Source organism: Anser cygnoides, chromosome 2 (genome assembly GCF_040182565.1).
Source record: "Anser cygnoides isolate HZ-2024a breed goose chromosome 2, Taihu_goose_T2T_genome, whole genome shotgun sequence".
Lineage (NCBI taxonomy): Eukaryota > Metazoa > Chordata > Aves > Anseriformes > Anatidae > Anser > Anser cygnoides.
This window is the reverse complement of record NC_089874.1, coordinates 94,310,230-94,335,388: the sequence shown is the minus strand read 5'-3', so window position 1 is coordinate 94,335,388 and position 25,159 is coordinate 94,310,230. Positions and strand designations below refer to the sequence as shown.

The 25,159-nt window shown below is 42.1% G+C and overlaps 1 protein-coding gene across 3 annotated transcripts in view; it reads left to right on the top strand.

Moving 5' to 3' along the window:
* Nucleotides 1–15,840: 15,840 nt before the first annotated feature.
* The window catches only part of PTPN3 (protein tyrosine phosphatase non-receptor type 3), a 177,032-nt gene continuing 167,713 nt past the window's right edge, over nt 15,841–25,159 (top strand). Inside the window, exon 1 of one of the 3 annotated variants that reach the window (XM_048046028.2) lies at nt 15,841–16,082. In XM_048046028.2, coding sequence (XP_047901985.2) covers nt 15,956–16,082 — 127 coding nt within the window. In that variant the 5' untranslated portion in view covers nt 15,841–15,955. The remainder of the gene's footprint in view (nt 16,083–25,159) is intronic. The other 2 variants (XM_048046027.2, XM_013195332.3) reach the window with 2 other exon arrangements.

Below are 25,159 nucleotides of genomic sequence, written 5' to 3'. Positions count from 1 at the left end.
AACTTCGTTTGTTAGGCGATATATTTTGCAAACCTCCTTACCGCTCCCGATGATGAAGATGTTGTCCACTTTACTGCCAGAGGGATTTTGCTGTGGTAAATACGAGGGAAGTCTCTCTTTCTGCCCCAGCCTTTCTAGGTATTTATGCTGATCACTGCTTTCACTGTGGCTATACCAGTAAGGAACAAATGTTAGGAATCTGAAATAGAATGAGAAAATCAATAACATTGCCCTGAGAGCCAATCCTGATCTAACTCCTGTGTAATTAGTGATGACTCCAATGGACTTCCTGGCATAAAATTACTGTAAGATGTCTTTAGATGCACTCAATATTTGCATCTTAGATAAGAACAAAATAGATATTCGCTATTTTGAGGCCTATGCTGTCTTTTGAATTTCTATAAAGTATCTGTGATGGTAGTGTTGGGACATACATAGAATTGTATTACCAACTTCATGGTATTAAATGATTTACTGGGAAGCAAGACAGCAAAGAATCAAACCCATATCTCTGTCTGGAAATCAGAGCACATCCTCAGGCCTATGCTTCATGCAACAGAAGGGAAACTTTAAAAACTCTCTTGGTAATTGCAAAAACTCAATTCTAGCTATATATCATCATTGTAGTGGGGGTTTTATATGACAGTAGTTGCCATTCTGCACTTTCTGTGGACAAATTAAATGACGTCTGCGAAGACTGACGTTTGTGTCCAGTCCTCTGATGTTTGCATCTGTTCTGCGTGGTCCTTGCTGAGACTCCAACTGTTTTCCTTCATTTACATGAAACAGTTTGTGAACTCCTCCATGGAGAGATCACCTCATTCATTTCCTGGCTGTACACAGCATTTTGCCCAGGTGTGATGAAGGGAATTCTTGATCCATTCTCTTGGGAGATTCTTGTATGACCCTGTTGTGGTTTAACCCCTGGCAGGTAGCTAAACACCACAGAGCTGTTCCTTCACTCTCCCCAGTGGGACGGGGGAGAGAACCAGAAAAAGGTAAAACTCATGAGTTGAGATAAAGACAGTTTAACAGGAGAAAAAGAAGGGACGACAATATTAATTAATAATAACAATGTACAAAGCAAGTGACACCCAATGCAATTGCTCACCTCCTGCTGACCTGACACCCAGCCAGACCCCAAGCAGGGGCCCCACCTCCCTGGCCAACTGCCCCCATATTTATTGCTCAGCACGATGCCGTATGGTCCGGAATATCCCTTTGGCCAGTCTGGGTCACCTGCGTGGGCTCTGTCCCCTCCCAGCTCCTGCTGCACCCCCAGCCTCCTCGCTGGCAGGGCAGCACGAGAAGCTGAAAAGCCCTTGGCTCTGGGTATGTGCTGTTCTGCCACAACTAAACCATCGGGGTGGGATCAGCAATATTGTCACCCCAAATCCAAAACACAGCTCCACACCAGCCACTGTGAAGAAAATTACCAATATCCCAACCAAAACCAGGACAGATCTTAATGATCTATTTGAAATTTAATGGTCAGTTTAAGCTTGTGCTGCCCTAGTTGCAACCCATTACTTACTATTACATCCCTCAATCTCCCACTCCCTGTTCAACTTATGTGCACTGTCATGTGCATGCCATACTGTAAGGGTCTCAAACTATGGATTTTTATTTGGTCTATAAAATTTCTGAGCAATCTCTAAGCACTGTACGTACACACAATGATCCTAGCCATAGGATTTTTTGTTCTGCCTTAAGTGATTTGTCAGTTCTTTGTCTTTCCACCCTTCAAATATCTAGCAATTGCCTAGCCTGCCCATACTGTCTTAACTTTCTTCAAATCAGTCTTCCCAGCCTGCAGATCGTTGCTGGTGCCATTTGACCTCCCTCTGACTCAGGATTTGCTTTCTAGCAGAGGGATGCCCAGACCTCCGTGCACTTTTGCTGATTACAGCTCGGTCGAGTCACCTCGAGAGAGTTTCTTATCTCACCTCTCTGACGAGATGCCTCCTTGGTCAGCTTCCTGCCGCGTTGTGTTGTGTGCTCTATCCCTGACAGTGCCTCTTCTTCTCGCTTTGAGCTTCCCACCTTTCACTTCCCTTGTGACTGTGTCTGCCCTAGGCAATGAAGTCACTCTTGCATAACTTGGTCAGGGAGCCTGTTTTCTTGATTTCTTCCACTTAGAGCACTTTGCTTGTTCTCAGACATGAGCTGTCCCCCAAAACAGCAAGGGAATTGGATGAATCTAATTCCTCTGGCTTTTACTGAATCATAGGGTTGACTGATAATGAAAAGGAGAATGTGCCATGTCCTTATGTCAACACATAAAATGTATGAAATTATAGTTTTGGACATCATGTTGGCTTGATCTCAGCCAACAAATCTACTTTTCTCATGATTTTTTTCTCCCAATTTTTTTTTTCTCGCAATAGATTCTCCCAAATCTATTTTTTCTCCCAACATCTGAGCTGCCTCTTTTAGAGCAGCAGGTGTTTCTTTCACCCTAATTAAAAGATGTCCATGGCTAATAGATAGGTGCGGGTAGACCACCTCTTTCAAGGTCAGAGTGTCTCAAAGCATCATGATGAATGCCAGGAAATCTTTCAGAGTTATGTGTGTAACTGCTGAGGAAAAAAAAAAAATGATGATGACGTTATTGACTCTTATGCTGAATAAGCAGTGAAGGAAACGGTGGCCTCTGACAACATGCCAGCTAGAGAATTTGAGAAGAGGATATATTTCCTCACAGACTGAATGTGAAAAATGCTGTGGTTGCTGGGTACTGCAGCTGAACATTACACAAGTTTAGTTATTCTTTTCTTTCCTTGTTTTTAATACTTTGGATACATGTGTAACCACCCCCCCCCACACACACACACACACTTTTTAGGTACTTTTATTTTCTTTCTTGCTCACATTACATGGAAGAGGATCTGTCAATGTTGCTTGAATATTTATATTTCTTGTATTGTATTTCTACAGCATCTTCAAGTAAAAATCAATGGAAAGCCCCTGAGGAAATTATTTCCGGCCTATATTTCTAATCACAAAGGAGTACATCATGCAAACTAAACACGTCCCTATTTCCTTTGCTCCAGGCTATTCCCCTGGCCTGGAGTAGACCCAGAGGGCAGGATGTCTCACAGGGAGCTTAGTGCTTGGAGGCTACACTATCCTTTCGTGGGGTGCAAAAACAATTGCATAGGTATGTTTTTCTGCTTGATGAGAAGCAGGAGGAAGGAAATGGGCAGGCAGGTTACAATCGCCTTCTTCCTCTTACATTGGGCAATGAGTCTGAAAATTTGGGCTTTTGTTTAAATCATCTCCCTTGCTTTGCTCTAAGTGAGCAGTAACTTAAGCACAGCATCTGTGAAGTCTGAGCTCAGGTTCTGCTGTCTCCTTTATTAAATGTGTATTAGTGTGGAGGACTGCAGTTCTTCATGAGCTGAGTCCATCAACAATTTTTTCTGATGAGGTCTATTTTAAGAACATTATGTAAATATGTGTGTATAGATATATTATGGTACTTCTTACAAATGAGAAATGTCTCATAATGCTGATAAAATGGTGCTTTGGAATAAACAATTTCTTTACCTACCACAATAACAAATGCATTGGATGTCTTACCCTGTGCTGCACTGCTGTATACATTGATGACTGTGTATCATACTTCTAAATGTGCAATGAAGGCAAGCTAACAAATTCTGTGCCTCTGGACAAGCGATGCTTTGCAAGTCCAGCCTATACATAATTTTATACATAAGCTGCACTCATGCTGATAGCCAATACTACATATATTTTATGATGAAGAGAATGGCTGCTGGCTCTACGGCATTTGCAAACAATCCATCCCTAATTTGCTCTTCAGCACACAACCTACATCTTGTTGCTATTATTCCCCTTTCCTTTGAACAATTAACTCTCAGTTCATGAGGCTTTTCTAAGCAGGACCCATCCTTCAGGGTGCCTAGTAAGTACCAAGTGCTTTTGGCCACTTGCATTCAGCTTTCTGTTTCCTGCAGCAGAACCATCACAGATCTTCCAAAAACCAATGTCATAAGCATTAAACAGATGTCCCGTGGACGTGGTGCATTACTTGATCAGAAGGTCAGCACTCTGGGCACTACCATGGTCATACATTTTCCTATACACAGGAATAGGCTGGGATCACAGACAGGAGCTGGTATCTGAAGCCCAGCACAATATTCAGAGTAAAGCCAAGGCTGTAAAGTATCACCAGAGCTGTGAAGAAAAGGAGAAATCTCCACCGAATTGCTAACCAGTGGTCATAACCCAGCCTTGGATTCCTTTGTAAAGAACTTTCCTAATGTAAACAGCGCTCTTTGGGCTTCAAGGAAGATGACTGGGAGAATGACTGCCCGTACAAACGACTGTTGTTGTTACTTGACCTGTTGGCTCACTCAGCATCTTACATGTCCTCACTGCCTCTTGGTCAGAGTCATGTCATTATGAGTATATAATTGTGTATTTAGTTAGTAGCTCCGCTGTTAAGACTACAATTTAAAATAATGAAGGAGTTTAATTTGTATCGGTGATGCTGCCCATATGAGCTCAACGCAAGGCTATAATGAGCTGATTTATAAATGACACATATTTCCCTCAAACCCAGCCAAAAAGAAAAATATAAAAGTGAGGAGGACTGACTGGTTCTGTGCTCATTAGAGCTCATTCCAAAAATAGGAGTGAGCTGGTTAAAAATGCATTTGCTGAGGCGTATGAGCAATTTGAAAGTTTCTTCATAGTTTTTGCAGGCAAAATTAGACCAATTCAAGGATAACTGAGTCACGGGGCATTTTGATTGGCCCTTTCTTAGCAAGAATTAGAAGTAACATGTGCTTCATGCACACTGTTGGCATACATTTTAATGGTTTGTAATTTGATTTTTGAGAACTAGTCAAGCTGAGGGTTAAGAGGAGGCTCTTAGACATGGGAAAATTTCCAAAGCAATCTGAGACTCCATTCACTAATTGAAGTCAGTGTCAGGAGGCACGTTTTAACATGACCTTCAGGAAGTTCTTTAATTTGTTGTTAATATATTAATCTTCTCTTTTCCCTCTAGTATATTCAGCAGTTTTATAACATCTTTTTTTTTTTTAACTCTGTGCCCCAGCAAAGGCAGTAGAAGGAGCTACTGACACCAACAAGGAAAAAAGGAAGGCGGTCACTCCTGAAGATGCCTCTCTCCCCCAAAGAGACTGACACAGCAAGGTGGATGCCCACAGATTAGGAAACCGTTTCCAAGGCCCATCCTTGCCCAGGCGAGGCGGCTGCCTTTGGGTTACCCAAGCAGCCACAGCAGGCCAGCCCTGGATCTTCCACCCCTGCTGACCAGGAGCCTGAGTCAGGCTCTTCCAGCTCCGGTCACACCATTGTCTCATGCATTCGTGAGAGTGAGTTACCTTTTCAATGATGCTCTAGTCCTGAGAGGATTTTCCCCCTCTGGTCCTTGCTTCCTGGTCCCTTGCTTAGCTGAAGGTCAAACATAAAGCCCATTTCCCCACCCAAGCTGCCTCACAAAATTTTGTAAAACATTGCAGAGACATTTTGTGCCAAGAAGGCTATTTAACTGGTTGTAGAAGTACAAATGCAATTGTTCATGCTGTTATTTGCATGCCCTAAAAGAAATGCATTATAGCACCTACTTTTTCCTTTATGGTAACAGTAGTACCAGGGTTAAAAAAATAAATAAAAAATCTTCCACATTAAAAGTGGTGCAACCCCCATACATTAGAAACTGTAAATCTTTCCACTGCTTTGGCAAAGCAAGTAACAGGTGACTTCTGTGCTCTCCAAGATTCACACACTTTTGCATTAATGTTTTTAATGCCACCACTCCCAGGTTGGGAAGAGAAACAACAGTCTTTTTTGACCTCAGGAGGAGCCCAAATACTTGCAGGGCATCAGGTGAGGGAAGGAAGGGAGTATTGGCTCTTCTGCATGTTCAGCGATACACTTCCTTGGAAGGGGCAGCGCCTGGCACCACTGGAAAGAAATTTGCATTCTTTTGACTCTTTGCAAATGCACAAAGGTTCATGAATACAGAGCAATATATCATTTGCTGTAGGAGAACCAGCTAACAGGAGCAAAGGTGAGGCTCCTCAGGCATTTACCACAAATTCGGATGTACAGCTTAATTTTCTGCTGCCTTTTCCTGGAAAATAACTCACAACAGACTGAAGGGTTTCTAGGTAGCAGCAACTGCTGAAATGAATTGAACCATGTAGTTTTGTTATGAAACCTGCACTAGGCCATATCTGGAATACCAGTGTCAGTTCAGCAGCAGTTTAAGAACAGGGCTTTCTGGAAAATGGAATTAGGTCACACAAGAAACTCTGATATTACAAAATATTATGTTTTACTGTAGAAGTAGATCTACAGAGCATACACACTTGTTGTCTCAGGAATTTTTTATTCTGTGGTCAAAATGCATATTTGTGGCTGGAGCTGGATGCAACTCACGCTCTCACAGACCAAACCAAAGCACAGGAACTGGGAGAGTCACCAGCAAACCCTCCTGACCTGGATCAAGATGCTAATGCAGATGCATCCCAAATATGAAACACACAGTAGCAAAAAGGGACATCTGTTTACATTATTAGCTGTTGAATGACATTATAGGCTGAGGTACCCCTGACTACTGAGTTAAGGTTTCCAAGGCATCCTATAATTTTTATTTATTTTTTTTCAGTAGTGGATCTTTGGTCAAACACAATGTATCAGCTGTATTCTCTATCATTTTTATGTCTGGTTGTGTATTGTTCTGCAGAAACTTTTAATGGAACAAACATTACCTTGAAGTAAATCACTGAGCAGAACATCTGGGCTTTGAAGCAGAAACACAAAAAAGATGGTGGTAGATAAGACTTTTTTCTAATGCCCTTGCTACATAGCACTAGGCTGAGACTGGAGACTCTTGGTAATCACTGTTATTTATTTCCAGCAGTGAACACAGTAGAAGATCTCTTTTTCTTAGGGCATATAATAAATGTTAAATAAGAATAGGGTCAATTTTCCTATTGATTACTTCATCTCATTCATTTACTCAGCACCAGTGGACCATCATTCCACTTCTGTTTTTCAGACTCACTCAGTTAAAAGCTCTACCTGGTCCTTAAGGGCATATCAGAAAAGGTTGGGCTGAGAAGCATAAATGATTTGTTTAAACAAAACAAAACAATAGATAGTCAGCATTGTCACTGTAAGAACAAGGAGGTGAAAGTTATCAAAGTAAGAGTAATGAAACACGTCCGTCAGTTCACAGATTAACCTGCGTTATCAGCTATTTTGGTTAGAATTCAGGACTTAATGATTTTCTGGCTTGAGTATAATAAATTCTTTTTATTATGAGTAATTATACTGTTAACACTACACCTTAAAACACAAAACCCAACCCCCCTTGCTTTTATAGGCAAGTGTTGTTCTGAGTTTCCTCGCCCTCATAGTCTATTTTGGTTACACTTACGAAAGGACGAAAACATCTGCCCTCATCGCGTTATGGTAATGCCTCATGCTGCATTCATCTTTGGTTGGATTACTTACTGGTTTTGAGTTGAGTGTATACACTTCATGCTTAAAACCAACCAATGTTGTGTGAGGAGTGGGCAAGTTTCATATGCCTGTCTCATAACTGAAGTCTGTTTTTTAACTCCTGGTAACTCTTACACAAGCAGTATAACAAACTAGAGTAAAATCCTATTTTGTTCATTTATATGCCAGCAGAAATAATGAAGACTAAAGCACTACAAAGTCACAAAAAATCATGTTGTTGCAAAGAAGTAACAGACAGCATCACTTGGGGCATAGCACAGACCCACCCTGGGAAATTTCCCAAAGTTTCAAATCCTGAGGGAAACTTGCAACGTTAACAGAACAAACACTTTTAAGCTGATGAGCACATTGCAAGGAAGCACGTTAAGACAACGTATTTCAAATCCTTCGCTGCTACATATGTGACTACTTTTTGAGGCAGTCCCGTCGAAGTCGGGAAGGTATCCTTGTGCAGATAATAAGCAAGTTTGAATTGTTTTCCAGGAAGATTTTAAATCATGGCATCGGTGTGGATTTATAAGATCTGGGTATTTAAGAGCAGAAATACCGAGTGGTATATGTTGGCAATATATCACAGACATCCTTTATAAGCCATTAAGCACTGAATTGTATTTGGTAAAACAAGGCATAGTATTAGAACTGTAAAAATTCATAAAGTAGCATAAAAAATAGAAGTGTAGCTCTTGTTAGATGTCGGATTGCAATCAGGATAAATTGGGACCCTTGTTAGATGTCTTGGATCAGGATAAATTAAGAAATATTAATGGTTATTTTATTTGGTAGAATCAAAAGAAGTCACTGTAAAACCAGTAGGATAATTCTAAGAAACTGAATTGGAATTATTTTGTTAGCTTAGCTGAATATCTTTGTGAATAAGTAGTTCACCTTTTCAAAGTTAATGTCAACTCAAACATTAAAAAATTCTCCTTTAAACAGTCATATTTACTTAATAGTCTAGGACACCTTCTAGAACAACCTCTCCTTTTTTACAGAATATTGAACTTTTACTTCTAAGTTACCTGAACGGATAAAAAAAAGTTGAACCTAGACTGAATTTTTTGTTTACATCTTTGATCAAATCTCCTGATTCCCGGAACGCAGAGCATAGATGCCAAAGAAATCAGTAGCAGAGTGGATGATAAGGTAGAAGTCGTTACCTATTGCAGAACACTTGGAAATATAAAAGAATTCTTAAATTCACAGGTCTATGGCTAGCTGCAAAGACATCAATGGATGCACCACTTCAAAGCGCTGAGTTATAAAGCGTATCACACATCTGTGATAAAGCTGAAGAGCCTTGTGTGTAAGATGAAGCATCATCTATATGTAATGAATATAATAAGTGAAGACTGATTAAACTCAGCAAACGTATCCCTAGTATCTCTAAGAAAATTACATTCTTGAAATACTGGCCCTATGCAACTTTTAATATAGTTTCTTACTATCCCTCTCTAAGCTAATTTGTACCCAGAGTGTCACTTCCTTTCATCTAAGTGTAACAAATATCTAACTGAAGGAAGAGGCAAAACTTACTTGCTTTTTGATGCCACACTATCAGTTTGTGCAGTTCTTAGTTAGAGCATTAAGCAGCCGATGCCCTGTCCGCTTGCTGTCTGAGGGGTGAAGGACTTATTTGCTGGCCTGAGTGGAGACATTTGGCTTTCTAGCCCAGGATGAAGATGCACAAGGGCATTTCTAGCTCCTTCCTTAAGTGTAATGCTCAGTGCATTTGGCGCTTTGAAGGCAAATAGTCTTGTAGGGACAAAGACTTAACTAAAGGTTGCCTAAATGTGGATTGTCTCTGTAGGGACAATCTTTTCTCTGTTCTGGTGCTCATCTCCTTCTGCACTGGGTCTTAAAATGCGAAGATGTAGCAAACAGGGTCAGCCTGCCTTGTAGTGGGTTTGAAAGAGTCATGCTTGTGAAAATGAGCATCCAGAAAAAGAAATTATGGTATTCAAATCTAAGTTGTGAAGGAGTCATGCTTCTAAGGCTTGTGCCTATGGAAAAGAGAGAAGCACAACTCCGTGTCATTAGGGTGTCACAGGCACTTGTCAGTAGCATAGCCCTTTCTTGTTGACATTCTGTGTGATGATAACATGATGGCGATGACAAATCACCATTTTGCTGCATGAAACCATGTGGCTGTCATTTGGAATTCGTCTACCCTAAGGTATTTACTAAATACAGTGAAGCTTACACATATCCTCTGGTCAGCACATTGAAAAGAAGTCAAGAAGCTTACTCACTCAAGAAACGCTGTGTAATTAAACCCTCCAACTAACTCTGAGCAACCTCCTACACCATAAACGATCATTTTTATGATTGTTTAAAAATAAGCTTTTTTATTTCTTTTTTATCTTTTTTGGTAATATCTCCTTTTTTCACTTCATATATATAATCACACTAGTAGTGATCTCCTGTATATTTCACACACTCAGATGTGTCCCCCAGTTTTAACCTATCATCTCCAGCAAAGATTAGAATTATCTAGTCTATTTATACTTAATTACTGTTTTCTAATGAACTTGGCTACATGCATGAGCAATAGACAAGACTATTCTCTTCCTCTTGTTATTATACCTTTCTGGTTTTTTGTTCCCAACAAAAATAATTTTCAGCACTAAGGGTGAAGAAGTGCCAGTTTATGTTGATGGTAGTTAACTTTCAGATGAAAATCTAGAGCTTTACACAAAATGGCAAGAAATGAGAGTGGGACATGTACAGCACTGGTTTTGAACCAGCTTTGCTTTCCCATAACCCAGCACTGCTCAAAGCAGCTTCTGACCCCTGATGTACACATACATGCTTTAAATTGTGGGTGCAGCTGCAAATGGGATCTGAGGAGCCAACCTAACTGAGTGTTTCCATGGCCAAAGGAACCATCCATGCCCCCTGTCCTCTGAATTAAATTAATTGGGCTTCACAAATCCTTTGCTATAGGCTGATCCACAGGGATAAACTGGAAAATAGTCCCAGCACAGCCAGTGGTGGAGAACTTGTTCTCTATCAATGCATTTTGAATGAAAGCAACTGTGGTCTTTCCTTTTTCTGTTTAATGTAGGAACATTGAAAATGAACATATGTATTGACTTTATTTGTTAATATAAAGAGTCCCAGTGCTAACACTTGGATATCTACCTCTCCCTAGGTTTTGCAGCAAGAACAATCTTGACCTGGAGAGTTTGATATTCTGACTTCAGCTTGGGTCTTTTGCAGTTTATGTCTGGCTTTCTTTTGCCCATATGGGACTAGTACAATTCACTATGAGCAAAGCAAACAGCTACAGAGCTGAGAGATGTTGGCCCACCAGGCATCTCAGCACACCTTCCTCTGTAATGGCTGTATGAACTCTGGGATATCCTGAAGCTGGGTTCAAAGCCGTAAGTAATGAAGCCAGCCAGGAGAGCTCCGAGGAGACCGGCTGCAAATGTGAGAGCATAACTGAGCAGAGTTATGGGGCATCAGCCTTCTTGGTTCACCAGCCCATTGATTGGAAATTCATACCACATTCAGAGAGAAAACAAGTTTGAAAGAGAACCTAATACTTAAAAACAATCCTCCAGATGGTGCCCCCACTGACAGGCAGGATTAGACAGTGGAACAGCATGCAGAGTTAACTGGAAATCTGCAGGTGCTGGCAGCGATTTGTTAGTGAGTTCATTATTCTGCACTGTTTTGCCATTGCAATCACTGCACCCGCCTCCTTTTTGCCTTATGCAGTCTTTTTGTTTGCCTGGTTTTTAAGTCTGAGGTTTGAATCCATTCATATCTTCTTTGTTTAAACACATCCTTCATGCCTTCAGGTGTGTTTGCTGATCCCTTGAACTGCAGCTAGGAAAAAAAAAAAAAACACTTCTGGATTAACATCACATTGCATCACCTTCAAAGAGGGTGGGAAAGCACATCTCTTCCTCATAGCCTTTTGTCCCCGGATCCCTTCAGCTTTCTGCAGCAGCTCAGCAGGCTGATTTTATTCCCATGGCCCTTCCAGCATGGGAGGTTTTTCTGCTCATTAATCTAAAGCAATTGGCATTTTAGGAGGAAAAAATTTGATAGTAGTGTTTAATGGGCAAGAATTTAAAGCTGAATTCATTGAAATGTCTCCAGATGAAGTAGACAGTGAGCCAAGTGTCCGACTGCGGTTTGCAGAAATCTGTACCATGTCTAACAGCAGATACGTGTCACCAAGAAATTATCATGTCAATGGATGCTTGAATTAGATTTTGCCTAAAAATACATGATGGCTTCTGTGATCTTGAGAAACCAAGATGTTGAGATGATGTTCAGTTTAAACTAAAAAAACTAACAAACATTAAAATTGTTTTATATCATCTTCAGGATATCTTGTCCTAGGAAGAATTTCAAATGTTTCACACATGCTCTCTAGTTTTGCTTCTGGGCGGTGCCATGTTCAGCAGTGGTATTGCCACATATTGCCCTGTTAAGTCTTCTTGATTTTTAGGGTCCAAGTAGTCAGTCTCGGGAAGATGATGTCCCAGGGTCATCCTAGATTCCACAGGGCACAACTTAGTAGAAACTCTTCACTTCTTATCTGAGAAAGGGAACAGAAAAGTGTGTCTAGAAGGGTAAGTGCAACCTATTTGGCTTTGTGCCATGTCTGAAGAGCAGAATCCATCTCAGTAAATGTAGAGGTTCACCACAGGGATGGTCCCAGCAGGTCTGCTTTACAGGGCAGGTCTAATACACAGAGGGGTATATGGCATGGCTCTCCTCCTAAAAGAGATGCCTGGTACAGCTCAGGTGACTGACATCCTCAGCAAGCCTATTTCTCTCCACTGACTACGTAGACAGCCTAGGCTGAGCACCTCACACACCTGGGGATCTGCACTGTAGATGTCCAGTGCACATTGCCATGAAGCCACACTTACTATTCTGCTGAATTAAGCATTTTAGGGTCCTTGAGTTAGAAAGGCAAAGCAAAGATTGCCCACATGATCTGGCTGACTCTATCACACACCTCTCTGGACCAATATATTCAGATTTCACCTTGTTCCCATGGCACTGGGTAACAGAGCTGTTACCCGAAGTGGGAAACCCACGCTGTTTAAAGAAACAACTGGTTAAATCTGCTTCATTTGCTGCCAGCTAGGGTCCGCCCTCCAGCTTTTGGCATATTCCCAAATCAGCCTTGAATTGGACCACCTTTGATCAGTTCCACGGAAATCTAATGACACGTAATTGTAGGTTAGGGCCAGATATCGGGGCGAGGACAAATGGAGCATTATAAGGAAGCAGATGTGAACACGGCTTGGTTATTTTGTCACTTCAGTGACAGAAGTGGAGACAAGCATCAATTGCACAGTTACTGTAACCCTGTATTGTTTTTTCAGACAATGATTATAATTATAGATACGAGCTTCTTGGAGGATAAAGCACCACAATTATGGGATGTTTGTCATTTGAGCTCTCTTTGCAAATAACTCACATACAAATGTACCCATCAGTTCGAATGCTTGGAGTCTGTCCAAAGATATAAATGGCTGCTATCACTTCATATTTTAATTTCATGATTGCAACAGAATCATCTTGTATGTAAACTTAACTCTTCCTAGTGTTTTTGCTGCAGTTGACAGTACTGCTTCACTTAGCTCATTAGATGGTTTTCAGATTTTCAGGATTTGGTTTAAATGCATTCATTCATCCAAACATTATCTCAGGCACCAAAAAGCCTAACTTCACATGCTATTTTTCACTTCTTTGCTGAAAAAGTTGCAGTCAGCTCCCACTGTGCCTTTCATTTCCAAAGGCAGGGTAACGGCTTTAATTCCTGACCTGTTTCATCCACAGGCAGAACGGCAGCTCAAAACAGAAAGAGAAAAAAAAAGTTTTTAAAGGATTTTTTCTATCATTTTTATAATATCTCTCTACAATAAGCCTTTCTTTTTTCATAACAGTCCTCTTCACCAAAATTCAAAGCAGAATATGATAATATGATACTCGGTATGTTTGCAAATGTCATAAGAGTTTGTTTTTTGAGAAGTTGCCTACTGCAATTGTATGCATTCACACAATGCAAATAAATGGACACTCTTCTGTAGATGTAGTTCCAAGAGCTTCTGAGCTTGCAGCTCTACATGATTCAGTTCTCACTATAAATTGTCAGCGTAGTAACCTTAGGACATCTCAGAACATGGCTCTGAAGTTAATGGATTATGGAGTAAGAAGCGAGTAGGTTATACATTTACCAATCTCCTGGTCTGTAATAAACGTGGCTGGCTGTGTTAAGTCATGTAGAGAATTGTTTCGAGACTTAGGTAAGCTTTCAGTGTGCCAGCATTAACTTGCAAGCAAGGGGCATTTCACAAAAAGCTACTTCCCCACAGCCATTTATCTTCGATTCAGCGTTGCCCAGCTTAATCTCTGAGCTATCTTCCACGTTAAGAATTACCCAGGATTTTAGTTTAGGAGACTAAAGGAGACTGGCAGGAGAGTAGATAAGCAAATTTCTGGTGAGAATGCTGTTATAGGAGAAGGATGCAACATCCCCATTGAGAGGCCCTCAATGAGCAACACTGTAGAATTGAGGTGAATACAAGCATCCCTCTTGTTTTGTTTGCTGAAGAATTAAAACAAGTACAGGGCTCCCATGGCTTTAAGCTAAAAGAGGGTAGGTTTAGATTAGATATAAGGAGGAAATTCTTTCCTGTGAGGGTGGTGAGGCACCGGAACAAGCTGCCCAGAGAAGCTGTGGATGCCCCATCCCTGGAGGTGTTCAAGGCCAGGCTGGATGGGGCTTTGGGCAACCTGGTCTGGTGGGAGCTGTCCCTGCCTATAGCAGGGGGGGTTGGAATTAGATGATCTTTAAGGTCCCTTCCAAAAACCTATAATTCTATGGTTCTATATAAGTGAATTCAGCCACTGAAAAATGCAACTTTTTGTCAATCTGTCTATCTGCAATGAAGAAAAAAATCTTGGTGATCTTTGTTGGCTTTTATCTTTTAAAGAGAGAGAAAGAGAAAGGGGGTGAGTATTTAGATCTGTTGAGTGTAATGTAAACACTCACTGGCTGAAAAACGAGAGATATTATTTACCCAGGTGAGAGAAAAGCAGGAAATAGCCATATTACATCATTTTCCACCAGAGAACCTCTGGTAAACTTGCTGTTTCCAAGAGGGTGTAATGTTCCTAGAAGTGAGAATTGATTTAGATTTTTCTCTCAGCGCTCCACTGTGAAAACAGAAACTGGATTTGTGCCAAATTCTGTAAATTATTATTTTTTTAAACATAATAATAAGGTCATGACAATAAGGTCATGGTCCTCTTACAACATAACACTTCGTATGCACGAAATCTCAAACGCTCGCTGCTTATTGTCTGCCCCATCCCAATATTTAACAAGTGTGCAATAATGATAACTTCCTCTTTCATGCTGCATTTTGTACACAGATTTCAAAGCGTTTTCCAAAGAAAGGGAACTATAATTATCCATGTTAGAGATGGAGAAACAGAAGCACAGAGAGCTAAAGCAATTTGCCCAAGGTGACAGGACAAATTAGAGGCAGAGTCAGGTGTAAATCCCGCGTCTCCTGCTTTTTGGTTCCTTGCTAACCACTGCCTTGCTTGCACTTGACGATGGTACCACCAGCTTGTGGGAGCAACAGCGGCAGGAAACTGCTATGGGGATGCTACTTGATGTGCCCTGGTGTGAAATTGGCACAGGGCCTAGCGAGGGCCCAGCTACAACCACTCTTGGCCATGGGGTCAGCAGATAAGTGGTACCTGAGCTGCAAGGAGGTTGCAGGGCAGCGCTGGGGCCCCTTGCTGAGCCCCAGATGGGGTCTGCTGAAAGGCAGAGAGACCTCTGTGGCTGCTGCATGGAGAAGGCATCTCTGCAGGCACTGAAACGCCATTAGCCTTGTGTTCCTCGTGATGCATTTCTCAGAAATCAGGCTCATGTAGTTTGTTCACATCAGTAGCAATCAGAGGTGCTGTTCAGAGACACAGAGGTCTCTGTGGCAGAGACGTGGAGCTGTTCTGTCCCACCAGAAGTTGTGCCTTGGGGAGATGCAGAGGCAGCCCTTGCCACCTTGGTGCATAGCGAAAGGATAGCTGCTCTCCCACGGTGCAGGAGCATCCGAATTATACCGCTAGCTGCGGTTTATTTGGCACGTAAGACTGATTTTAAATTATTTCCTGCATATTCTCAAAGCAGTTTCCCTTTAAAGTGCAGCAGCTGTGACATATTTTAGGTTCTGTAATTTCAAATGAGGCACTAAGAGACGGCTCCTTTCAACGTCTTTTTTTTTTTTTTTTAATGAGGGTGGGTACCTGTTGCAATGAATCAATTAAAACTCTTCTGACACACAAGATGCGTGTTGCCAGACCTGTTTCACAGGTTCCTCAGGAGGGAGGATAACATGTGACAGCACACAGAAGCCAAGAGGACTGGGGAAGATCAGAAGCCTGCATGAGCGAGCTTAGGTTTCCAAAATATTTCCTTGAAACGCTATTCAGAAGACCACTGAACTCTCTGACAGACGGCGCCATGGTGGAGCAAGAGATGCTGCTGTCGTGTGCTTATCCTCAGGAAAAGTGTAAGTGACCAAATGTGATTTCGTATAAGGAATGAAACCAGGACGCTGGAGAAAGGAAATGAAAGAAGCAATCTAGCCATTATAATTGAAAAGACTGAGGGAGTAGAGGGGAAATGCTAAAATGAGGAAATAAGGAAGCTATTAACTTTATATTGTAGGCATGCAATTGAAATACGATTAGTGTACTTGCAAGCAAAAGAAAGGATGCTTGTATGAAGAACTCTGATATACAAGCATCTTGAGGAAACTTGCTTTAATCTTTGACTTTCTGCCTGTATTAGCAAAGCGCTGTGGCGTAGGGCTGCTTGTGTGGTGGAGAATGTGGACAATGGGCTTTGATTACCTCTGAGTAACTGGAGTGGCAGACTGGGGTGCTGGGAAAGCATTTTCTAGAAAGATACAGTAAAAAAAAAATAGTAGATATGATTAAGAACAACAGCACCTTTATTTTTTTATTTTTTTTTGACAACGCAAGCTGCCCAGAACTTTACCCAAATGTCAGCTAAGACTTACGGTATGGTGGAAAGATTCCCAAATCCATCCCCCCGTCCCAAAGGAAGCTGTAGCAGAATTTCTTTGCGAACGAGAAATGTTATTTCTCTTACTAGAAAACGTAACACGGGCTAGAAGGAACAAAAGAACAAAATCTGTATATTCTGTTTTTTAAAATGCTAAAAGACTTCGGGAGACCAGTTCCCAAGGTGCCAGCGAAGAGTGCGCCAGGCAGGCAGGAGCGCCGAGCCTGGGCTGGGCCTGCCTCAACAAAACGCTAAGCGAAGGTAGGAGCGGAACTGGTATGTCCTGAAGCCACTTCGGTGCGCTGCCAGGGCAAAGTTCAGCACAAAGAAAAACTTCTCTCTTTGAACTCCAGATACTTTGCCTTTCGAATGGGAAGGCTGGTTTTGGCAACGCAAAGAGGATGTTATTTAGAGCTTACTCCAGATCGGCTTTGTTCTGGATGTAAAAATGTCTCTGCTCAGGGTTTTCCACTGGATATCAAGAGCAGGGTAGGGCAGGGATGTCAGCAAAGATGCAGTCCGCCTATGGAGAGATGATTTCTCCTCCCTGAAAAGCCCCATATGCAGAAGATGACAGTTAAAATCCTCCCTTGCATGCAGCATCCTGCTGAGACGAGCTAGGAACCAGCCCTCTTGGAGCTGGATGACTCCAACAGGGCTTAAGCCGAACCAGGAGCTGTGATATTTGCATTATAAAAAGGCAGCGATGCTTTCTTTTCTGCTGACTAGTTGCTATTAGAGGTTTTTATAAAGCTTTATATATGCAGGATATCAGTGATCTATGTTTAGCCTTGCTGTAACCTAAACTTCACAAGTGGGTGTTTTCTCTTTCATGGAGTGATTTCCATTTTTTTTTTTTTTGGTTCCCCTTGCCTGTTGTTCACTTTCATGTTGAAAAAAAAAAATAAAAAAATAAAAAATCTAGAGCCATACTGGGTTAAAAACATCCAATTGCCTTCCACGGAAGAAAGAAGGTGACTGGAGCTCTCAGACTGCTCGGTTTTGTATACCGTATACAACTTAATACTGTGTGTCATTGTTTTTGCATGTGTAAAAGAGAGAAAGATTTCTCAATCTTTCTGGCTCTTGGGATCATAGGAATGTGCCAGCTGCAACACATGCAGCACTGCACGGTCTGAAAAGTATGCATGAAAATATCAAATCAAACGCAAAGGAAATAAATCCATAGGAGGAAGGAAACTGTGTAATACCTCGGGATGGACAAGCTGGGCCCTCTAATTACACCTTCTGGTGGTGTGAGTCAGCAGTGATCCCCCCGAAGCCAATGGAGCTGCTCCATGAGGACTGCATGGAGGAGCAGCCTCGTTGCATTTACGGCATTAAGCACTTGCCAAGGACAGGTAGTGCATGTTTCTGACACGTTAAAAACACACATTGAGCACTGAATGTATCCATTCCAGTCATAAAAGGTCAAAATGCCCCCAGTGAGCATTTTGCTGCATTTCAGCTCAAAGCTACGTGCTTTTGTGGACTGATCCAAAACGTCAGCCCATTGAAGAGCTTAGCTTATAAAGACAAAACTCATCCTTAAAAGAAATTCTTTCTGCTGTAGCATGACGGGCATTGTACATCTTTGGGAGTACATCTGGTACATCTTTGGGCTACATATCTGTTGCTATGCAAAGTTAACAAGAAACTTGAACCTTCATACCTGAACCATTGTGTCTAGCTGTCCATGACGGCATATTTCCATGCAGGTTCTGCTTACTGCTATTTGTTTCCCTAAATGTCTTTCAAGGAATAAAATAAGACATTTATGGTGTGGCTTTGGTTGGTTGGTTGGTTGGTTTGGTTGGTTTGTATTTTTGTTTTTGGTCCTCTAAGACAAACCAGGATGGTTACAAGACTGAAAGATTAGGCCATAGTTAGTCATAGAGCATGTTTTCCATAGGTCCGTAAAGGTACAATGCTGTAGTGCCAGGGTATTCACTCCACAGCTGGACGCTACTCTTTCCTGTGAACATGAGTTGGGGCCTTCTGTGGTCTGTCACTCTGTTTCATGTCACCCAGGCAGATGGAGAAGACTACTGACTACTTACTTTTGTCATGCAGCAGGCTTGTCTCATAATAGATACAACAAGAACAGGAAGATGAAATGTCCTGAAACAGCAGCACGCTGGCTAAGATGTCACCAGATCTTGCTGGTTTTTTTTTCCTGTCTCCGAAATTATCAATTGCCAAAACAATGTTGTTTGTGCACATACCATGTGTAGGCACAGCCGCCTAACTAGGCTCAGCCCGACACTTTCCTCATCAATCTCTTCAAAGCCCTTCTCCTAGGCCTTCTTGACAGAGATGGTTTCCAAAGGCAAATACCCCAGTTAGTCATTGAAATGGCTTTTACACCACTTAAGAAGCAAAATGTATGCAATAAATGCAGCTTCTTCTGGAGCAGGGGTAAACAAACTTCTCAAGTATATGACATAGTCCTAGATATTCCTAAACAGCTGCTTGCAAACATAAATTTTAAAGGAAAATAATAGAAGCTACTTTTTATTTATTTATTTCTCCCTTTGTCTTAATGTTTACTTTTATAAGTTTCAAATTTTTTCTCATGCACAGCTTTTTTGTAAAACAAAACAAAAATTCTAAGTAACAACAAGCTTACCACTATACAGAGAATTTTCTGATATTTTATTTGCCTGACTGATGAGAAATTGAATCTTGTTCTACTTTTACCTTCTGAATGTTTGCTTTTCAGATGAAAGCACGCTATCAAACCATGTTTCCAGTGTGTTAAGCACTTTTGCACAATTTCTAAATCACTTCTTTCTGTACTTGCCAAAAAAAGCCATGTGTGTTGAGCACCCTAAATTTCATTTGGTAAGGCTGACCTCTGATCTTTGGATCAATTTTTGGCCCTCCTTTGTAGCCTGATCAAGATTTCCATGTTAGTTGACCAACCTTTCAGTACTTTTTTGCTCAGGAAGTGGCAAATTTCAAAGGAGGAGTCTTTAAAATGTTCTGCTCTGGAACAGCTTTACCAGATGTTTGCTCATCCTCACTTCACTATTTTCAAATATAAAATCTCTTGTTTGATTGTATCAGTATACACTTTGACCATTTAAATAAATGATCACCCTCAATGCAGGAGTGATTCCCTATTAACAACCCCACTGGTTGTTTGACTCACCTAACAAATTTGCTGGGAAAGGCGTTCAATTTTTTTTGTTTGGATTGTGGACTGTAATATCAAATCATATTTCAGCCTAAGAACTGGTCCCTGGTGGACTATGAGAGAAATAGCCCCACTTATCTTCTCATGGACCTCTTGAAGATCTGCCAGTGAATCAATTTGTAAGCCATCTAACACATACCCTGTAGGTTCCTGTGCATGAACATTTTACATCAAAATGCCACGGACTGTCTTGGAAAAATCAAAATATACTGGCCTGACACAGTAACTGTTCTTGACCAGACCTGTCAAATTGTCAAAACAAAAGGTTTATTTAAGTAGTTAAGTTCCTTATTTTCCAGGGAACCGTGGTGCCTGACTGTCAGACTTTTTGGCTCTCATTTTTGATAATGTGCCAAATTAACACATCAGTGCATGTCAACCCAATCTATAATTGTAGTCAGCTAATAAGAAATGAAGTTGATTTAATTCCTTACTTTTTATATGTTCAAAGGAATAAAAAATATACCAAAAACAAGGCAGAAGTAATACACATGCTCTTCATATGTTCCTCATCTGAAAGCCATGTGGAAAGAGATATTTCCATGTGAATTCCTCTCTGTTGACTTATTTCTGGAAGAAAGACTTATGCAACGCATGGGTGGAGCCCAGGTAAAAATGTAAGCACAACTGTGCTGCCCAAAGGTGACTGAGAAGTGTATTTGGGAAAACTGTTTATGTTCACCCTGCAGAGACTGGCCACTAAAATGCTCCTCTGAAAAACACATAAAACGGGTATAACCAGCACTAGCTACTCATTCTGCACACAGATGGTGCTAGTTGTCCCAGAATTGTGCCAGACTCAGCTAGAAAAGGACCTGGAGCAAGCACCCGAGATGTGCAGGGGCTTGGCAGATGCATCCAGGCTGCTCAAGAACCCGGAGGATTCAGGGACTTTGCCCACGCAGCGTCCTCGTGTTTAATGTTTTGCTGTTCCTGCTGCTGTGGTAACGTGGGTGGGAATGCAAGCAGAGGAAAGCTACCAGCAGCTGGATGCGTTCAGCTCCCCGTGCAGGAGGACAGGCTCTGAGGGACAGCGAGCTTTGCAAGGGGGGAGATGGGGGGGGGGGGAAGCTTGAGGAAGAAAACATCAGAAAGAAATTAAAATGGGCCTGGAATATGTTTGCCATACTGCTCAGCATACACTTGGTGTCTCAAAGGCACATCCAATGGTTAGCTTCTGGGTCTGGAAGGCTTTCTGGCTCTTTGGAGTGATTTCCTTCATCACATCTGTGAGGTTTATGCTACACTGGAGATTTCCAGGGGACACAGACTCTGCTGCAGTGGACACATGGGCTGTTGCTAGTGGCAGGGTCTGCTTACCTGCGTTCTTCCTCACCGTACCATGGCCTTGCCTCAAAAACAAACAAACAAAAGAACACACTTCTGCTGCTGTATTTTTGGCCCAGTTATGCTGTCATCTGCAACACCACCACCACCTCGAAAGTTGTAATGGGGTAACTGAGAGCAAAGCTTTGCAGGGGGTTTCCTTCCAGAGAGATGATCTGGTCTGCAGGGGACTCTGTCCTCTCTCCTCATGTAGGAAGGAGCTAGGAGTCAAATCCATAACAGATTTTTGGATCTGGCACTTGACCCAACTGAGATGCTTAAGACTAAAAATCCAGCAAAGCCGGTGGAGATTTTATTTCAAGTATTTATTCGCTGTTTGCCTCTTCAGTTCACCGGGAGCCTCAAGCTGCACTTCTGTGCATGTCCTGAGTTGTCTCAATCCTGGTGGAGCTGTGTGAGCAACTCGAGCCTTAATTTGTACATATGTGACTGAGGTGCACCTCCTAGAGGGACAGCCAGTGCCACAGCAGGCCGCAGAGCTTGCCCAGCTTTCAGCACCCATTGCTCACCTTATCACACACCACAGCTGTTGCTGTTTGCTGCTGCAATGCAAAACACACATGGTTCCTCTTCTCCACCTTAGCAGTACAGGATGACCAGATTATTTATGTACAGGACATGGAAATTGTCATTCCCTATATGAGCAGGTCCAAATCTACTCAACCTCTAGAGAGAAAGCCTGCCCAGCGGGCGTGAGGCCTTGCTGACACGGAGCAGCCCCGTCCCTGCCCTGCCAGAGCTCCCTCAGGGCAGGCCGCAGTTTCAGTTCCCCTGCTGGGACCTCCTTTTTTTTTTTTTTTTTGTAATTCAGATAAAACAGCCGCTGGTTAAAATACAGAAAATCAAGTGCAGACAAGGGCCAGAAAGCTGGATGCCCTCATGCCAGGTGAGTGCCCTAGACATGAGGAAACATGACTGGGTTGCTTAATGTGCTCTTTCTCTTTATGGACTAATGAATCTTGAATTGTGCTGTGCACAGTTGCAGCTGGAGGATGAGGAACGTATCCCTCCAGCCCACTCACCCTGACCTACTTTAGAGCTGCTAATTGCATAATCCCTGGGGGGTGGTGGGGGGTTGAAGTTCCCTTTTTTTTTTAAAAAAAAAAAAAAAAGGGGGGAAAATAAAAGTTGATAAGGCTGTGTTTGGAAGGGATCCGGCCTGTGGATCCAGATGGAAAGGTCTGCCAGGTGGGTTTTCAGGTCGGTCCCCATGCCAGGCCACCATTATCGGCCAGGTCCAAGCAGATGCCGGCTGAGCTGCTCGGGGCTGTTATTGCAGGCACTTACCGCTCTTTGTGCACTTTATAGATCTGTTGCTCCGGATTCAGACTCTGCTCAAAGGCCTGCAATCTTAAGTACGGGGTATTACAACAACTTGTGCTGAGTCACCTAAGCCCTTTATTGAATCTGGCCCCAGTGCATTTTTCAGGCTTATTTACTGAGCAGCAGGTATTATTACCAGCAGTAACTGGGTTAATAACAGGGCCTCTAAGAGAGAAAGCAATTTGTAACACCTGTGATGCTTTGACTGAAACACGTTCATTATCCCAGTTATGTAATAAGAAGAACAATAAAAAAACGACTTCTCTTCGCAGAGATCTTGGCGGTGCCTGTTGCCTGTATATGGCCACTGCATCCTGTTTGCTCAGTACTTGCACAGTTACATTTGCCTGGAATGTCCTCAGCAGAATGCCCCTTGAGTTTTAGTAACCAGGCATGTATTAAAGAGATAAATACAGCAAATGCCAAAAAAAAAAAAAAAAACAGCGTTTATCTTTGCTGTGGACAGACAGTTGTTGTTGCACACGAAGCCTGACAGATGTGGTTTGCTGGCAAGTGGGTGAGAAAAAAGGAGTATCTTAATTCGTGGTAGGAGGGGTGTCAGGGTTTTCTTCAGTTCAAGACAAAAAGTTCTGAAAACTTTCAAAGTCGCTCTTAGTAGCTCCATATATGACATACGGTCCTTCCTGAGCTATTGACCATTCCCAACGTGGGACTCTGCCAAGTGAAAGCTAAACAAAAGTTACCCTTACAAAAATATTTAGGAAGCCCTGTTTTAGAAGCGAGTGCACATGTTGGCTGTGACTCAGAGCACACCCACACACTGGGTAGACAGATTAGCATCTAACCACTAGGCAAGTTCCAGTTCTCACTCAGAAGGTCAAAAAAGCCTGGGAAATGGCCACTGCTCCTTTTCTCCTCAGCACAATTATTTTTTTCCAGATTACAAAGTCATTTTGGATGGCACAGCAGCAGTGAAGTCAACTGATTGTCATAAACAATTGTGTTCTATGTTGGGAACCAATTCTGTCATTTCTGGACAAAGGAATAAAGAGGGGGATAAAAACAAACCCACCAAACCTCAAACCTTTTCCTTTGGACGTGTTTGTTTTAACATTTGTTTCTGCTTCACAGAAACCACTGGGATCTGTAAAAGGTTTACTAGGGAGGCACGTATTAGATGGAAGAGAGATGAAAGCCACCCCCGCCTTGATAATATGCTTGTTTTGTCCAGAACTGGAGAAGGTCAAATTGGACGTCTTTGTTTATTTGTTTGATTTGGTGTCATATTATCAGCACACATCAGCTCAAAAGAGCAAGACTGCCTTATGCATTTCTCTTGGTGTTCACATGCTGTGGCTGGCTTGTTTCCACGCCACCTGTGAATAAAGTCCCTGCGGGTCCTCAGCATTGCCGTGAAGGTGGTGGGTACCCACCTATTCTGTCCTCCTTCCTACGCTGGGAACACACAGGAATGGTGTTTGGAGTAGGACACAGAGCATTAAGAGCCTTTACCAGGCCAGACATTCAGCTGTCCTGAAGTCTGAGGTATCTCCTATTAAGGAAAAAAAAAAAAGGTATCAACCTGTATTTTCTGTTCTGATGCATGTTTTGTATCTATGCTAGAAAAAAAGGGTCGGAAGCTTGTGGGTTGCCCTGAAGCCCTTGGATAAGTCTTTTCTACAAGCCTTATGCAGGGAGTTCATGCGACTTAAAACTGAATATTTGTGGAATCAAAATAAAATAATGAAGCTTAAAGTTTCTGGAGGTGACAAAACTACGTAAATAAGAGACAGGTAGGAGTAAGGTCAGAATCAAAAACAATTTTGAGATTTCCAGCCACGGTATCAAATGAAAATCTGATTGCAAGAGGGAGCTGAGTTAGGCAATACTCATCATCAAGTGTTCTCAGCTATCTTCAGGGGTTTTTCCTGCACTTCGTCCAGAACTTTTACTGCTGCAGTCCAGCTAACAAGGAGATAGATGATGTATGGTGGGCATGGAGACCGACAGCAGAGTCTCAGTAGAAGAAATATTTTTTTCATTTTTCTTCTTAATAGCAATGGATAAAAAGGGACAGAATCACAGTGATGTGAGTTTCAGTAATATAGGAACAGCCCAGAGCTATACTCACTGCCGCAGACTCGCCGTGGAGGAAGTACAGCAGATCTATAAGATGAGTGCCTGTTATTATCGCTGCAGCTGTGCAGGCAAAGCAGAACTTAGTTAAATCTTTGCTAATAGCTAATCCCCTACAAAACCGTGGGTGGAAATACTAGCTCACCTTGCTGGCTTATGGATAAGGTTTCTTTTCCCCCCGGTATGGCTTTTCACTGCGCTGTCCATTGATCTCAGCTTCAGAGACAAATGGCCTTATGATTCCCCTCTGCATCCCACTGCCGGTGTTAAAGCCAGAGAGTAGGGGAGAGAGAGATGGTGAGGATGACATGGCTTTTCTACCTTCATTCCTCACACTGGTACTCTGTCAGAAGTAGCCCAAGAACTTATCCATCCACATCTATAAATCAAATGTCTCCAGAAGTGCCTAGAACCAGCGCTCTGCAAAACCTGCTTTTCTTCTGCGTTTGCAGCACCATTTCAACAGGCTAGATCTTGTTTCCTCTTCCAGAGTAACCATCACGTATGCAGCAGTGATGGGGCTCTTGCCAAAGCATTTTTCTTATCAGGATTTTGCTTTTGCAGGATGAAATAACAAAGAATCTGTATGGTTA